Genomic DNA, 18,921 nt, shown 5'->3' on the forward strand with positions numbered 1-18,921 from the left:
ATTAGAAATAATTTAAACCTTAATGTATCTTTACAGTGTTTATACAGCACCCATAGCATCATTAACACAATTACACCAAATAATTTAAAACAACAGAAATGGTACAAAACAGACAGCATTTTGTTTGTTATCTGAACAGAACCGTGCATTAGTTCTAAACCTCACTCTACCTTCATTTGTAGTTCTGAATGCTTTGGTCAGTAATTATCCATTACAGGTTATTCTTCTCTCGCCCCTTTTTTTTTTCCCTAATTCCTGCTCGCTATACTTTTGAACTTTGGGAATGTTAACTATTTTGACGTTCACTTTTAATATTGAAATATTAAGGGATGGTTTGAACCTGCTAATAAAGCTCTACCTTAAAAATTAATAAATAAATAAAGCAACAACTCACAATCCAAACTTCGAGAACATCAAATGGCTTTTATGACTATTCATTCTCAAAGTAAACAGCAGCACATTTCTCAGATGATGTAAAATCCTACTCAAGAATCACTGTCATTTGGATAAATACAGCTCATTGACACCAGAGAAAACAAAATTAGCTTCCAGAATTTTGGTTGCCTGAAAAAGACAGGTACTTAAAGGGACTGGAACAAAACTAGAATTAATTTCAGTTGCCAGTTTTGGAATGCCAAATCATGATTAAGAAGGCAATAGCACATGTGAGATTTAACTTATTAATTCCAGAAATTGATAATCACTGTTCAGCAATTAAGCACTATTTTTCTGACTCAACACAGTTGCAGTTGAAGAAAATGACAAGAAGCAATTGATTAAAATCAGTCTTTTAAAGTAATTATCAACACAAGTTATTGAAAAGTAAAATGAAAAGGATTCATTTTCGTCTTCATGAGTTCAAAAAACTAAGTTTCTCTCTGCCCTGCTACAGTTTGCAGAGGCAGGAAGAGCCCCTGCTTCAAGACCATGAAGTCTCAAATCAACAGTAGATTCAAAGTTTATTCCTCCCTGAGACAGGGATGACTGTCAAAGCTAGTGATCCAAAAAAGCTAATGGGCTACAGCAATCTGCAGTATCTACCTTTTTGACATGGCAGAATCAAACTGCACTTAAGTACACATGACAAAACTGGAAAAAGAGTAAAAATTTTACTTGGAAGGAAGGAAGCATAAAAACATGATTAAAATACATACAATTACAAACTTAAGTATTTTTGATTTCCAAAATACCTACTTTTCACAAAGATATTCCAGTGCAGAGTTTTAAAATTGGATAAACAAAGAAACATAAAGCAATAAAGTGATGCAAGAAATGCTTTCAAGTTTCATAGAAAGGAGACACATGACCTCCTTCCCTTGGAGCCAATACAAAACACAAAGGCTTCAGTGCTTAGAAAACATGCTTGCTCTAACAACTCTAAAAACAGTCAAGTTCTGATAAAAGACATTTTATTTGATCCAGTACTAAACAATATAATTGTAAGTTTAACAGTTGTTTTCTACAATTGTCCATTCAGTTTTTATTTACTCAAACACTAAGAAAGATGAAGAGCTGTTTTTATCTCCTGCCTTGCAATTGCTTTATCAAAATTAGCTTTATTGAACTACGCTGCACACTCCAGCTCTACATCACAAATTGATGGAGATTCATAACTTTCAACGGGAGGTGAATTTTATACCTGAATAGTATTTTACTAATAAATCTCAAAGTTCTACCAATGGAACAAAGTTATATCAGCAAAGCTTTTTTTTCTTTTCAAAATCAATGTAATTGTATATGATTACCCAGCTTATTTGCAGTTTTTACTTGTCCCTGAAGACAAACATTAACCTACTAACAACAAACAGTATGATGTACATGTCATAATGCTCACAGTTTCTACTTTATTTTGACAGAATTATATGCAATGGAATATACTGATGCAGGTCATACAACAACTAGACAAAAGATTATATTAAGCTTCTTCGATTAAGTGTTCTGCGAGGAATCTTCAGTACTGACTTGATGTTGATCAATTATAAGATTTTAACAGATCAGTACATTAAACGCAAAGAAAAAAGTTCTCATTCACTGCTAGGTCCTATAAATAATATGTTTTGAGATAGAGAATAGGGAAGCCTACAGTAATATGTTAATAATTATTGCAATACCTTTTTTTCATATTCAGTGGTATTTGCATGAATTCTAACTTAAGTCATGTGCATTTAATACTACACTTAAGTTATTAGACAAGCTTCAGTCTCCAACTCTGGTATGTTTTTTACATGCATAAGCCATGCTGGCTTATGCTTCAGCTTTCACTTGTCTTCAAAAAAGTAAGTTGGCCGTTGTTATTTCATCTATTATTCACTAATTTGATATTTCATGTATGTAACAACTCTCAGCTGTACTCAGGTATGCATTTTCAGCAATTCAAATTGTTTGGTCAACAGCACCTTAACACTTTGAATCTCTCCTGGGCCAAAAAGCCTTCGCCTTTCTTTCCCAGCTAAGCAACAGAGTTAAGGATAGCTGAAATCTGTGCAGGGATCTATAGGTCCTGTGTAGGAAATGGATACCATGTATCTTACAATCCCAGTCTTGGATCTAAACAGTTATCTCCCTAATTTTAAAGAGATAGTTTATGCGGAGTAAGGAAAGTGGAAGTTGTCATCTACATCAAATTGGACTCCAACATTTGTAGTCAGTACTTTTCCCTCAGATGCCCTTCCCTACACGTGTTTCTCTCAATAGCTGCTTAACAGCCTTCCACTACAAGACAAAATTTATTACTTATTTTCTTAAGGTGAAGTATCATCTGGTAAAAGGACCTACATTTAAAAAAAATAATAATGTGCCAGTGATAGAACTAGAAATAAACTACTTAAAATTTTCAAAAGGGTAGCTCAGCAGAACATTATATATATGAATCACTCCAGAAAATGTCAGAGGCTTATAAAAGCAGACTGTTAAATATGGCTGATCAAATACTAAAGAATCTTACCAATTCCAATGCAAAAAGGCTATCATCTTCCCAAACATTTTCAGAAATTGCATCACCAATAAGGAACATGTCTTCAACAAGTAAGTCAAGAACTTCCATTGTCACTCTCCTACTGCCTAGGAAGGCAAATGAGAGGATAAATTCAAATACAGACAAAATATTATATCATGATATTCTGAAAACACCATTCTGAACAAGGGATTAGTCTAAATCGGAAATTCTGATATTTTAATTTTCCTATACATTTTTACTAAACTAATGCTAACTGCCCTCAACCACCAATAGTTTTGAATCATGGAATACAACAACTAGCCAAAATCACAATAGAAGAGATTAAAGCAATCCTATACTTGAAAAAAACCTGCATTTCCTTAAATCCTATAGTACTACATAAACTTTATTACAGCTGTAAATCCAATTACTGGATTTCTTTGAAGTTCAGAATAAAGTCACTTATTTCCCCTACCGAGACAGCTAGGTTACAGTCCTTCCATAAATATTACCTACTCTTGTTAATCTGCATTTGAAGTATAGCAGGAGTGGCTGTCCTCCTGGATTATTTTGTTTGAGACCTTCTTTTGAAAGACAAGGAGATGAACACCTACTTTATCCACTTGTACTTTTCTCCATAACAATTTTCCACCCTTATTTTTAGGCTGATATTTATTCATTTTCATTGCTCCTTCTGACTCTGTATCTCTTAATAAGAAGATTAATCTGGTCTGTCTATTAGCAACTTTTATACTTTGTACGGTTTTATTCTTGAACACAGGGCCACAAAGAAACCTGGACCAAGCTTAAACATTTACAGCCTACATTTACTACAAATACAAACTTCCCCCTAATGTCCACAGATAATGAGACTACAGAGAAGCAGTCAAAGGCTAGAAGGTTTTGTGAAGAACAAGGCAGAATATCTGAAGCCAGACCAAATATTTTCAACCTCATAGAACAGAAGATGCCAAAACTGTCTGGCAGCCTAGGGAACCCTACAGTGACAGTTTCCCCCCAGATACTTAATTTAGTGCAACTATTGACTTAGTTACTTGTTGATGGTATGTTTCTATTTAAAACCATGGATGGATTTCACACAACACTATTGAATTTCCAATTTATTTTTTAACTACCATAAAAAATTTGCATCCTTCAAAGTCCGTTTAAAAAAAAAAAAAGCAAGGTCTACTGCTTGTTCTGATTAAATACTAATTTCTTTGTCACTTTTTCTATCTTTTATAAATTTTAGACACTGTAGAAGCCTTGTTGATATACTTGAGAAAATATATAAATATGTGTGTGACTACATATGTAGTGACACTGACCACAGCTCACGCAATTTGCAGCCTAAGGGATCTGTTCTGAGTGAGCATATGGCAGAGAATGGCACAGGGCCCTTCTGAAAGCTTGCTTTTAGCTATCTCACAGAAGTGTCGTTTTCCATTTATTTTAGGCAAAACATTGCCAATTTGAAGAGTATATGCCTGAAAACTCAGAAAAGCACTTTTTCTCTCTTCGCAACTATTTTGCAAATTCTTAATGAAATTTCTGTGCTTAAAACATTTGAAAGGTGACTTACTAAATTTCTCCATTATAATGTAAGTATTAAATAATGGTGGTTTTAATTGGAGTTACAGTTTCAGAAATATTTTTAAGTTACTAACTAAACATAACACCTGCAACAACACTTTGCTGTAGCTGTCATGATCTATAGACATGCAAGTTCATTCCATCATACTCTTACATGAATATAAGGGCAAAATACTCTTTTCCCAACACCTATGGCAATTAGTATGTGCTAAGAGTTTATTATTACTAAATGCATAGCAAGACAGATATAATTAATGACTGTAAAACAAAACTTTTGCTGTTCAGATTTAAATAATTGCATGCAAGACAGCAGTATTAACACTTCAAACAAATATGGTAGCTTAAAACTGATCACAAAAAAATAAAAACCACAAAACCGAAAAACGTACAACCCATACCACTATTTATTTCTGAAATTACTTCACTCACAAAACAGGTCAGCACAAAGGAAGAAAAATTCCAGTGAACATCTCCACAAGAAACAGAATTTGAGCTTAACTAAAATATATGTTAAATTGTAAAATATAAGAAAGCAAATTTTACAGTAAGCTTGGTTTTCCTTTATCCAGTAATTTTAACATTTAGAAGAAAATGTTTCAAATACTGGATAAAGTAATTTATACCATATATATCATATAAGGTGATAATAATGTTAGTGCCCGTTGATTTTACTGAGGAAAAGAATTCAGCAAATACAACCACATGAGAAAGTGTGTTACTGTGTGTCACTGTCTCACAGTATCATCGTAAAATCATCAGATCACAGGATTTCAGATCAATGGGAACACGATAAAAATATTAGTTTTTACAATCTATGTCTCATTACAGCACAGTGAAAGAAAGAAGAGATATCATCTAGTAGAGTTTTAAAAATGTAAAAAAACTGAGGGCAAGAGAAACAAAGATAGATCAACTTCATCTGAAAAAAAACTATTTTAGTTCTATGATAAGCTGCACAGAAAGAGTCTTGAAAGATGGAAAAACTCACTATATTTTAACTCTGCAGATTTGAAGTGACATGTGCCAGAAATGGAAAACATAGAATACACATTTTCTCTTTTATTTATAGTGTAAAACTGGAGAAGATGCTAGCAGTCATGAATGTGCTTGTCAAGGATTAATATTTAAATATCACTATTCTGAAAGAGGAAACAAAACTTGCATTTATTTTAGTTTGGTTTATTACCAAAAAGAGTGAGGATTGAATACTTTTCCAGTGGACAGATTAATGCTGTTACTATGAAACAGGACAAGTAAATTAGTATTGCGTGACAGAACAGAAAATCATAAAAAGTTATAAACAATCATAAAAACAACAGTAAATGAAAGTTTCATACATATTTCATACAATTTCTTATAAGTTAAAGCCTCTACTCAGCTCAGGAAATGTTGACAGGTATATTAAACAATTTGTAGTATTCTAGTCATAGATGAATATACATTTTCAGCTCCTGTATTTGAAAACCCTACCACATTTACCAACACTCATTTTGAACGACATTGTTTTTCAACTAAACACTATTTTAGGCAACCTAAGAGCAAAAAGACTGTCCTTCGAAAAGGTTTTGCAATTTAGAAACTTTGTAAGTTAAAATAAAAATCATTAGTTGCAATGAGACTATCATTACTTATGTTTCTTAAAACATGATTATATAATATATAATATAATATAATTTGTTACTGCATTCATAAGAATAAAAACAAATGTTTTTCCAGAAATTTTGTTTATTATTTCTTGAACAGGAGGAAAACTCTATGCTCAAGGAGATCAGGAAACATTTTGTTAAGTGTGGTTATTTATTAATTTTCTTGAATGACATTTTATCCAGCCACATCATTTTTTTTCACCACACACCCACTTCTTCCTACCACTACTGCCCACCATCTGTAAAAAGCACTTGAAGTTTCTGCAGCAATTCTGGAAATCAACCAGAAGATTCAAGTTTTACGACCTGAACAAATTCCCTAGAAAAGAACCATTATACCTATCATCAGTAATCATATGTACCTTATTTACTTGAGGTACCTACCTCATAATACTAACTTCAGAAGAGGTTTGTACTAAAGATGGGAAGGATACGCAAATGAGATACTTAATTTAAAACTGTCTCACCTGTTCTTAGAAGAGGTATTGCATTTTCCAAGATGGAAACACAGAACTGAGGAAGGCTAAGCTGCTTCATCTGTAATTCCAAAGTGTCCTCATTTTCAGTATCTGGTAGGTCAATATGTCCTACATCAAGTGGGGAGTGCAGAGAGATTCTGGAGTTTGCATTTGCTTGAGTACTGTTTCCACTTAAAACAACAAACAAACAAAACAAATTAAAAAAAGGAGACATAGTTAACTCTTTGGAAGAGAAAACCCATATATGTATAGATGTTAAAAAGAGCATCAAGTATTCTAATGTCGTCCTTCCTTAATGCATATCCTACCTTCCACCACAATCTTTCTCTCTATCCACCAGTGCTGCATGAAGAGGGGAACTTTGTTTGGCTATTTTTTTAAATGTCAGAATTGGAAGCATCACAAGTGAATGTCTACTGTTTTGGCAGTCATCTTCAAATGCACTTAGAAATGTGTACTGGAAGAAATACACATGCAACAAATACGGTATTGCAAAAGAAAAATCAGCTGATTTGAAACGTTATCTTTGATGAACAAAGTCTATCAGTTGCTTGAAGCAAGGCCACTTACTAAATGAAATTTCAGCCTGAACTATACCTACTGTATTAAAACCATTCTATGAGGCTAGCCACAAGAATCCTTAGAAGGATAATTAAGTGTGCCCTATGTTTAAGCCTGTAGGACTTATTTGCCCACTGCAAAACAAAAAAATATTCCCCTGGCCAAGAAAGCCTTAAGTGCAATCAAGTGTATACTAGAAAATATACACATAGTTATTATATATATAATTATTTAAGAGTATGAGCTATATATAGTTCATAATTTTGTTATTTTTCAACTGTTTTCACAAATAATTCTATTGGCAGCATTATAATTAATACAACTCAGAACAAATGGTTTTTTATGTTTTTTCTTATCCTAAACAACATTCAGCAATCTTGAATTGCTTTAAAAACTTGTATGACTTCTATAATTGTTTTCTGTTTGGTTGCTTTTTTTATTATTAAACAAGCTGAAGAAACTGAATTGTGGCATGACTGTGTTACATTATATTGTCTAACTAAACAAAAAAGATGTCTAAAGAACAGCAATTACAAATTTAAAGCCCAACTGATTTTAAGAGGTCGATAAAAGACTATAAGAAAAATAGAAGAGTTCACCAACACGTAGTGGTTCTGACTGCACTTACCAGAGGGTAAGGAAGGAGAGGTATCAATCATAAAAACAATTCAGAAGAGGAAAGGTTAAGTTTCCAGGCAGAATTTGAAACAGACAAACAGATAGATTGAAGAGTCTCAAGATTTAAGAACAAGGAAAAAGAAGAGTTACATATAGAATGGCAATAAACAATTTCTTTTAAAATTATGTTGAAAAAGACAAAATTCACTGAAAGCAGCTCTTACATATCAAAATCAGCAACATCAGAGTAACAGTATAGTCATTTCCCTCTATCATATTTTCTATTCAACATCATGTTTTTCTTCATGCTGTCTCTGGGCTAAATTATATCTTTGTAAGAAATGAGCTCTATTGCAGCACACAAGATGCAAGGAGATAAAAGTATACAGTCATGAACAACTCATAATATGGCCTTATACTTTTAATAAATTACCACTCCCTGGTTTGTAGATGTCTCATCACCACATCAACTAGTGCTTACTCTTATTTAGATTTCCTTACTACAATGATAGCCAGGCCATCCCTATCTCTTGCACAACATACACCAGCTACTACTATGCTGTTAACTGTTCAATTTGGGAAAATGGTCACATCCCAGACTGCATAAAACCTGGAGTTCATTTACAGTGCCATATTAGTTACCTAATAAAAAATGAATATATTAGGCTTAAGATGAGTAAAAATAACCTTTTAACATAATGACTCTCTAGATGCATTTACAATTAACTGTGTGAGCTATTCTCATCTGTAGTATCACAGTCTATTTGAATAGGTAGGAATTTCTCAATCACTAAGCCAATATGCCATAGAGACTCAAAAGAACTACCAACAGCCACACAGGAGGAATTCACAAGAACTATTAAATTCCCACATACTAGAAGACATTGGTTCTTGAACAGCAGCTTTATGTCTGTTGTGTCAAGGTGAGTAACAAAACCACACAGAAACAAAAACCTCAACATTTTGAGGGTATGCAGACAATTCATAATTTCACATTGGAGTAGAATTTTTAGATGTTATACAACTGAAATTTGTTGTCAGATTTAAAAACAAAGTTTAAAGACTTTAATGGAAATCTTTATACAGCATAGCATTTTTGACAATACTGTACACTGTTACCTATGGCATGGCCATTCAACTTAAGAGAACTTATGGGATCATCTGCTGAGGAAAAAGAAAAAACCCTGACTTTACAGCAAGAGTCTGAATAAATACTTTTCTGTGTCTTACCTGCACAAGCAATAACAATTAATAGTAAGAGACTGCGTTAAAAATGTTGGTTCGCTACAGAATATGGCAGGTAAAACTGATCCTATGTATTCTGAACGCCAGTTAAAAGAATTAACTGTTTAATCTTATACTAATAATTTTTAATTTATTTCCTATTTTATTCACCTGGAAGATGCTGCATCCCAATCTTGACCATCTCCTCTAGGACGCTGAACTGTCCGGCCAATCACAGATGGCCGAGGGCTACTACTTCCAGGTGATGGATTCTGAGAACGAGGAGGACCTCTTGCTTCTTGACAGTAAGATATAGATGAATTGTGGGAAGCTGTGCCTTTATGTAACACAAATCATATATTTTCTGTTAGTGGAATCCATTATCCTGAAAGATACTAGAGTGAAGTAATGGTAAAAGTAACTAAGATAGGATATGGAAAACACTAAGTAAATACTGGCAAGCTAGGACAACCTATCACTAGCAAGTAGCAGAGGTTGGAAACTCAATTCCAAGGCAAAAAACTGAAAATTACAGTTGAATCATAAATCTTGAGTTTTAAAAATACAAACATAGTGTCTGACTAAGACTATTGGATTTGTTGACATTATAACTGAATTAGCAAAAAACAGCCAATATCATTTATTAAGACACCAAATATAGTGGCAATTTACAGAAACAAAGTTGATTAAATTCAGCTGACAAAATGGAAACAGGAATATTATAACTAATCTACACTATTAAATCTACAATATTTAAGCATTAAGAACATTGTAAAATAGCCCTAATGACTGTAAAATCCAAAGCAATGATTAAACTATTTTCAGCCATCAGAATAAAAAAAGAAAATTAACATAGCTCATGAAATTAGTAACTAAATTGTTAAGCACTAATAGCTTGAAAACTTTTCTGAAACTCTGCCCACTTATTTTACAGATTTCATTTAGTTTTAAATTTTAAAAATCCCTCTCCTGCTGACATATAAACAGTTGGATACTGGGAAAAGTTGATGAATGGAGAATCACAGGCAATTGTAAAAATTAATAAGTATTTTAAAATAATGCAAGCATTCAAAAATATTTACTAACATGAATAGTACTAAACACCATAATTTAGCAAAAGAGTTTCAAAAGACTACATTTGCTATAAAGTTGTGGGTTGGCTTTTTTATTTTTTTAATCATTTTAGACAGTCTTACCTGCAGCAAAAACACAATAGTATTTCAAATACTTAAAAATACCTGCCTTGCTCTGTGGAAGCAAAACTTGGATCTCTGTGAAAGTTAAGTCTGCTTCTCAAGAAGATGCACAACTGTTGCAGGCATGACACAGCCTGCAAAGCTAACCGATGTCTTCCATCTCCTCCAAAAGCCAGGTTTAGCAGAGACAAAAGGCTCTGCAAATACAAAACCATCAACACTGGTATCTGAACATTAATGCACCTTCATGAACAACCATGGCAGCAAGAGTCTTGCACTAAATATAGTTCACAAATATTTCTAAGTGTTTAAAAATCACAGCAAAGAATAAATAAGCTTGACTACTGTTTTCCTACTGAATGCAAGACTATCAGTCCTAAGGACAAAGCTGAGTTCCTCACCGTATTTTCAATAAAGTCACTACTTTCATTATGGGACCCCATTAGAGGGTGTGCATATGACAGTGAGACAATTTTATCTTATCCAGAAGAAAAAAAGTATTACTTCACAACGCAGTTCATTACTGATTAGAAATATACGTTATTACAACCAAGTAACTTTCTAAACACAATATATAGCTAATTTTCCCCTTTCCATGCACCTAGAGTTTACATAAAGGAACTTTTGTTTAGCTATTTTGTTTAGAAACAAATTGTATCATTTACAACAATTCTTACTTGGCACGATTTATACCATAGCACAGTAAAAACCTTAAACTTTATGTGAATTCTTGCCTGTACAATCTTTGGCCTTTGAAGGAAGATCTCAGCAGGAAAATCTTGCATAATCACATCCTGAAGAAGCTCACACGTACTCCAAATTAAACTCTGGTTGTTACTTCTCAAAGAGCTAAAAATGCAGTTCATATTTAAATATGTATTAAAACCAAAAAAACCCAACGAGTAATCATTAGCTTGAACAAGCCTTTACAAGAAAGTTATAATCACAACACTGAAGATTCTAAAGAAAAAAAAAAAAAAGATGTAATTCTATCGTCGTACCATTTTTAAACTTGAATTATTCCTTAGGTATGTTAATTCTGTACACAATAAAGAACAAACTCAATTCCAGCTGTTATCAAAGCACATGTAAAATTAAGTTCCCAGAGAGAAATAACTTAATTGATTCTGAATTTGAAATTAAGATAAGAAAGTCTGGAAATTCCCTGTGAAGCTAGTGATTATCTCAGTGGCATACCGTAAGTAATCTAACTCTTACCAATAAGAAAGTTTCTTTCATTACTAAGGTTCACATACAACTTAAAAGCACTTGAATTACGTATGTGAGAAGTTACACAAAGGAAGAAATGTATTAGCTGTTCTCTAATATGTATATTAGTAATAAGAACCTTTTGGGTATTCTACTTCCCTTTTTTCTATTTTTATTGTTTCAGAACCACTGTTTCTGAAACCATTTAAAAAAAAAAAAACCAAACAAGTCCAGTTTTAAGGATCTGTGTTCTTTTTCTAGAGTTAGACATAGAAGAGATTAAACATTAAAGAGGTTTTCCAGCTTCAGAGATCTTTTGAAAGGGGAAAAAAAAAAAAACAACAAACCAACCTATTACAAGAAAGCTTACAGTTAGAGTAGACTTGTTAAATAGTCCAAGTCCATGATACTGCATTGCTGGCATGCTAGAAACCTATCACAACTCTGTGTTAACTCATAATGAATCCCAACTACAGAACTTTTCCTCGGACCCCTTCAAACACTGTTTTTCTAAATGAAAGTTAAAAACAAAACAACAACAAAAAAATCACTGCAGAAAGGTGATCTGAATGACACTCGGGTATGGCATTGTACCTAAACTTATTGGCCTAAACCCAGTTAAGCTACTACTGAAAGCACGGATTTCTCTGCCAAGTGGCTGTGGGGGTAAAGTAAATAATGATTTTATTCTAGCTTGCTCTAAAATTAACTGAGTGAAATCTTTGATCCACTTGAGAAATTTAGAAGACAGACTGAAGTGTCATGAATAAAAAAAAAAATGTACTCTGAATTAAACACAATGAATGGAGTGCGACATTAACAGAAAACCTGTCCTATTACAACTCAATGTTTATCTGTTCTGCCCAACTTCAGCGCAGCTTGTATGATTATTTGTCAAAAATTAACTCATTCGGTTACTTACAGAAACGGTCTAACGATGCAGAAGGACAGAAATTTAGAACCATTCTTACGCAAGAAAAATAAAAGCTACAAGCAAACTGTAATGTTTCTATTACTATACCTTTCATTTGATGAAAGAACATGTCTATCTGTTGAAGTCAGAGTCAGCCAAGGAAATGTGGAAAATTTCAAGCATTTCACTGAAAAAAAAAAAAAGGAGCACGAGTACTTTGGAGTATACTTTATAGAAGTATTACACTGTTTATTTCCATGACAAAGTCAAAAACTTACGAACTATACACTATCTGAAATAAACACCTACTAAATATAGACTTGCACAAACTCAAGTGCTTCTAATGAGAGTTTTCAGCAACACCAAAAAAATACTAAGGCCATCTCAAATCAAAAGGAAATACATTTACTGAAGAAAGATTTAGCAAATAGAAAACACACAATTAGTGGAAGAGTACTCGATCCCCCACATCATACTTTCAATCAAATTATAATTTTGCTCTGCTACAAAAGAATATCTATTAGCATGATCTCTAAGAATGGAAAATTGACCTCATGCTTTTACTCTTAAAGCAGTAGAAATTATAGTTGTTACTAAATTATGACACAACTTTCTAACTAACGTAACTTTAAAGATATTTTTAGCTTAAATTTTGTAATTATTACTGTGCATTTGTAAAGATAGCTGATACACTGCTAAAAAAGTAGTCTGGTGATTTACATACAGTAACTACAAAGCCATATTTTAAAATTCAGTCCTCAGCACCATATTGTATGTTAAATATGACACTCTCCTGTGAACTGCTACTAGTATATTGGTACAGGCAAAAACTTGCCAAAGTAATATTGGTCTGTGTTTGTCAGTGAAACATTTCATATCACTTTACTGACAAAAAATAAAAGCATAACACAGGTTTTCATTCAGACAGAAGGTAAAGATTTCTAAAGCACCTAACCTAGTTTTCTGAAAAGTAGAAAGGTACTTCATACAAAGCTTTGTTGAAATAAAAAGGTTCTTAACCAGCCACTTTTATTATGGAACACAGATCTTCTGAAAAACAGTATCAATTTAAATAATTTTTAAAATTACAGCATATTTTGATATACTTTACATACTCCAAAGAGTTACGTTATTTACTAGAAATGAGAAAGATCTATTAAGATTGATGTCATTTTTATAAGCATTATAATTGTAGTTTCTGTGATACTAGGTTTCACAGAATAAAAACAGGAAAAAGAATAGCCAATAATAACATTTGTAATGGAATTCAACCTAAATTACAAGTCTAAGCACTTTCCTTAATTAACATATTCTTGGTTTATAACTATACATACCAACTGTTCTTTTGGGAGGCATTTCTAACTGCAGCAGATGACTTCTACCTTGACAAAAATACCCAGTGAATAATTCCTCTTGAGGCAGAACTAAAACAAATAAAGGGTAAGTTTAAAAAATGTACCCTAAAAAAAACCCCACGACCAAAAGCAAAACTCAATTTATCTTCATGCTTTTCAAGCCATAACAAAACCAATTACATAAAACTTATTGCCTGATGGAGAACTGGCAGCCAAAAAAATCATTTCCTCTAATTTACCTATGTAGTAATAAAACTAACTTCTTAAATTAACTCCTTAAAACTTTTTTCTACCAAAACTGCTGTCTTTTCAGGTCACCTGAAAAACTGCCCCCCCTGTGTATAAAACGCATATTATTAAATACATGTAATTAATACACCTTGTGTATATTTTGTTATACAGTTTGTATGTAACATTAAAAGCAATCTCTCCAGAACGTAACATTTGGTTCAAAGGATCAAACTAGATAATGCCCAGATTGTTAGTTTACAATTTTTTGCAGTAACTGAAGTTGAAATAGAAAGAAAAATACAACACTCCTGTTACTAAGCATTAAGATTATTTAATCCGCACATGCATATAATTTACGGCATAAGTAGAAATTATGTATAATACCCCATTTGGGTAGTTTCAAAAAGATATATCTTAAGAATGCATATGTAAAAAATTATTCTGTTATTCCCCATACTGTGGCAATCTTAGGTAAAAATCTGCCCCTACGTGGGCAAAGGGAGGAACAAAGAAAAAGAAAAATGATCACCAGCACCGCATAGTTCTAGCAAACTAAAACTCCCAAGCATTAGACAGGCTGCAGAAACCACAGGAAAATTACTTTTATCTCTGTGATTGCACCATATGAGGGACAGAAGTATGGCCATTACTACACCATGCAGTACAAGAGCAGTGTCTTTCCCACAAGAACGAGGAGGATGAAGTAAGGACCTCCACCACACGTAATTTTTTCCTCTATACTTTGTGCTAAAATTTTTAAGGCAGAAGAGAAGAACCACATGGGTTTATTTCTTGACTACATCCAAGAGGCACTGTAAATCATTGTAACAGACAGATAATAAGCTAGATAACAGAATCAAGTAATAGCACTTCACATATGTGTGAAGCACTTCAGACATAACATGAAATTTTAAACAAAGTTTACGTATTTTTCTATGGCAAATACTTATCCAAAACTAATGAGATAGTGCATACAACTAATGTAGTTTCAAAAATCATCCTACTAGGATCACTTATTGCTTCCTTTTTTTTTTTTTTTTTTTTTTTTTTTTTTAAGATATGAATTGCTCTCAAAGGTAAAGTCTACTGTGCAAAGAAAAGCAGCAAGGCATACTGGCTTAATTACAGATTTGTTCAAAGTTGCTACACTTGCCACAAAACTGTCTTTGGAAGTTACTCCTGTGTCATGCCCTTTTTACATTATAGCAAACAGATATTACACACACAAGAAATGGATAGAGGTCCAACTACAAACTACAGGACTGCTCTTGTGCAGAGAATTCCATTACATGAAGGGCACTATCTGATTTAGCTAAGATCACACTTTCTCTGGCAGAATCTGCTTATCGTATGGTTCACAGATCTCCAAGTAATAATTTGCCTACTATGCCTGAAAACAACGGCTTTTCATAGCCTAGAAGCTTTTCATTTATTTTATTTTCATTTTAAATAAACCACACTTCAAAACATGTAATTTACCTGGTTGATCTACTGAAGGCTGAGACCGAGTTTGATAACATACTGACACAGAACTAGAAGGAAGTCCAGAAGGAAGGAAGAACAGTCCATCCACAATTCCATCAATTATGGCCTGCAAGTTTGGATCCACATTGGGACGAAGCTGAGAGAAGAATTCCACTGCACCAATTCCAATCATTTTCTGGGCAGCAGGTGGATGCTACATTAGGACAAATACCTGACAAAGTTAGCCTGAGGAGCGTCAAGGTCTCCGGGGGGGGAACAGGATGGGACAGTGCAGTGGGCAAGGGAAGGTAATCAAAACTTGAGTTATATTTTGTCTTTATGTGTTTAGGCCATCTATCAGTATCAAGGATGGGGCTTTTTTTCCTCTGCATAGCTGCTGTTTAGTGATTAAAACACAACAATGTAAGAATCTGAGATCTTTGAAATTTCTGCAATTTTTTTCTCAACTTTTTTGAAGTTGCACCATTGTTCAAATCTTCACTTTCCAGGAACAGTGCAAATGCTTAGCTGCAAATCACGTCCCAAATAAGAAATTAAACACAAATCAGAAAAAGCAGAGAAACTAAAGTAGAAACCCAGGAAAGAATGATATTTTTCAGCTATCCCTCTGACCCGTTTCAAGTCACTCAAATTGTTTTAATTTATGTTTATACATAGTGACTTTATTATTCCTGTCTTTGTAAAACACTCTAAAATCTCATTATAAGGAGCTACAAAATCAAATAATATCCAGTTTTATTTAGCTTCAGCATTCTAAAGACATATAGTTCAAATAAATAAATGTTAGTATGTCATACCTTGATCAAACTGTTCACAAAATTTAGTACTTCCTCTTTTAGTGGTACAACTGGAAAATTGAACCACTCCAAAAGATTACAGAAAAGCACTTTTTCATGGACCAGATTGGCATATGAAATCAAATTATGATCTAATTTAAACAGAATAGTCTTCAGAGATCGTTCTCTTATCTCTGCCAGTTCGTGACCTGCCCCAGAAAAAAAAAAAAAGGGGGGTTAAAGAACCCATAAAATCATCTGATATAACTTATTTCTTACTTGGACAAAGAGAATAGTAGAGAAAAGTGTCAAAGATCTGTGAAAAAAGCTGGGTTTTGTGCTGTCAGTATTACGCTTACTAGGAAGACAAATATGATTGTACTTGCCAGCAGTAAACGAATCAAGTCTGTTCACGTGGTGTAAAGCGGTGAAGTATTATAAAATATACTGATATAATCTGGTGCCAAATGTAGAACAGGAGCATGACCTTCTTCTTAAAGCACACGACTAAATTCGGAAAACCTCTACCAGAATATATAGTGGATACCGTCAGCTGCCTGACTCAGAAATCGGACAAAAAACTACCCCAGCCAACTGAATCGACAGGCACCATATCTGAAGGGGAAAGCCCTCGGCACTTCCTAGGAAAGCATCACCGCGTCCCACCGCCCCCTTCACGCCTGCAGCGGGGATTCGAGTGGAAAAGCAGAAGGCAGAAAACTGGAGAGTGGCCCGGGGGTGGGGGGCCGTGTAGAAGCGGAGGCCGGGCAGCGCCAGCCGCGCTCCGCGAGCGCCACGGCAGAAGCCCTGCGCTCCCCCGCCCCCCTCGGCCAGCAGCCGGCTCCCGCGCACGACCGGCGGGCCCGCTCCGCAGGTGAAGCCCCTGCCGCGCTGTACGCGGGCGGGGGAAAGGCCCCCCGCCGCCCCCCTGCACACAGTCCGGCGGAGGGGCGGGGCAGCCGCGGCGCCCCTCGGCAGCCGGGCCCGGCGCCGCGGGAGGGAGAGGGGAGCCGTTACCCAGCTTCCTGACGAGCGAGGATAACTCCATCGCGCCCCTCTCCCCGCCGGCATTCAACCGCCGCGCCGGCTCCGCCGCTAAGCCGCCGCGCCTAGCCAACGGCGGCCGCGGTGCACCTCGGGAAACGTAGTCCGCCCCCCTTCCCGCTTGGCCCGCCGCTCCCGCCACAGTCCTCTGCTGCGCGCAAAGCACGCTGGGAGCTCTCCACCCCCCGCCCCGCGGAACGGCGGAGTGCGCCAGCGGCTGCACAAGCAACTACAACTCCCATGCAGCACCGCGCCGAGCCCGCCCCCGCCCGCTACGGGAGCCGGCGGGGAGCGCGGGGCGGGGCGGCCCTGAGGGGCGGGGCGGGGCGGGGAGGCGCTGGGCGGGTGCGGAGCGGCCTCGCCCCACCTCGGCGCGACCCCCGGCCCAGGGGCCACAGCGGTAAATAATACTGCGCGTATCGCCCGCCTTCTGTCTCGGCCTGCAGTCCCCGGGCGTTGCAGCGGCGGGCCTGAGGGTCGGCCCACCACAGCGGGAGGGGCTGCCGGGCTGGCGGCGTCCGCAGCCGCCAGGGTTGCCACAGCAGGGACGGCTGGTCCCTGCCCAGGCAGGAGCTGTCCCCTTGGTGTGCTGCCCGCAGCGTGAACAGGAGCGCCGCACGGACGCTGCAGGACGATGGCTTTTCATGTCCTGAGTTCTGCCATCATTCTTCGATGCGTATTTGCAACATCGAGTTCTGCAAAGATCGGGGGCTTTTTGTTGCCTGAGGCCAGGCACGAAATTAGAAAGGAAAGGGAGTGCTTCTTCATCCATTAGTACCCACGCGGCCCCGATTTGGAAGCCAGAGAATGATTTATGTTTATAGTAATAACTGAGTATTTGCTAACGTTTCTTTGACATGTCTGACAGCACTCTGGAAATAGCTCTTCCTAACTCGTGTAAGGCAAATGGATGAGGGGGTGAAGTAGGAGGTGAATCATGAGGGGGTTTGGGTTTTCTTTTTCATGTAACCTAGACTCCAGAATTACATTGCTTTGTTTATAATGCAAGGCAGTTTCACAAAGCAGAGTTTCTTAAACGTGTAGTAAAGACACCTAGTATATCACAGGTTGTCTGACCAGGGAAATAATCTTATTTTTGAAAGATTGTGCTTGCCATAATAATTGGAAAAAATAAATTGATGATAGGTGGACAAGTGACAGACATTGTTGTGTGTCTATGCTCATGAAGTTTTTGCATGTAACTGCAGCTGCACAAAAGAAGATGGCCTTGTAATCCTCCCGGTTTCTTTTTTATATCGTGCATTGCATGAGAAAGTACATTTTTATCAGCACCCAACAAAAATGTGAAAAGTGCAGCACAGTATATGCAAATGGTTTCCAGAAAGATTTGTGTCACTGCCCTCTCAGTTTATGCTAATTGTTTTTCCACCCTGGTCTCCATCACTGTGCTATTCTTCCACAATAAACTTACATTAATGTCATCCATCTGCTGTATCAAGGTTGTACTAAATTCTTAATTGCAACTCAGAACTGTCCATCAATTTGCAAGACCGTGTTTCTGTCTATGGAGCAATAAAACAAAGGGACTTTATTAAGTTAATTATAAATGTACTATGACTGCTGCAATGAGGGTTTTTTGCCACAAGAGGCTGAACTCACATGGATCTATCGGTGCTTTTCAAGACCAATTACAAA

General features: G+C 36.0%; 1 protein-coding gene across 1 annotated transcript in view; it reads right to left on the reverse strand.

Moving 5' to 3' along the window:
* The window catches only part of RTTN (rotatin), an 88,471-nt gene extending 71,152 nt beyond the window's left edge, over positions 1-17,319 (reverse strand). Inside the window, exons 1-10 of the mRNA XM_074822842.1 lie at positions 17,239-17,319; positions 16,243-16,430; positions 15,440-15,638; positions 13,709-13,798; positions 12,483-12,561; positions 10,987-11,101; positions 10,299-10,449; positions 9,228-9,393; positions 6,642-6,823; positions 2,945-3,060 (exon numbers count right to left, since the gene is read on the reverse strand). Of these exons, the coding sequence (XP_074678943.1) occupies positions 2,945-3,060; positions 6,642-6,823; positions 9,228-9,393; positions 10,299-10,449; positions 10,987-11,101; positions 12,483-12,561; positions 13,709-13,798; positions 15,440-15,638; positions 16,243-16,430; positions 17,239-17,269 (1,317 nt within the window). The 5' untranslated portion in view covers positions 17,270-17,319. The remainder of the gene's footprint in view (positions 1-2,944; positions 3,061-6,641; positions 6,824-9,227; positions 9,394-10,298; positions 10,450-10,986; positions 11,102-12,482; positions 12,562-13,708; positions 13,799-15,439; positions 15,639-16,242; positions 16,431-17,238) is intronic.
* Between the last annotated feature and the right edge of the window lie 1,602 nt (positions 17,320-18,921).

Source organism: Strix aluco, chromosome 1, assembly GCF_031877795.1.
Source record: "Strix aluco isolate bStrAlu1 chromosome 1, bStrAlu1.hap1, whole genome shotgun sequence".
In the NCBI taxonomy this organism is placed as follows: Eukaryota; Metazoa; Chordata; class Aves; order Strigiformes; family Strigidae; genus Strix; species Strix aluco.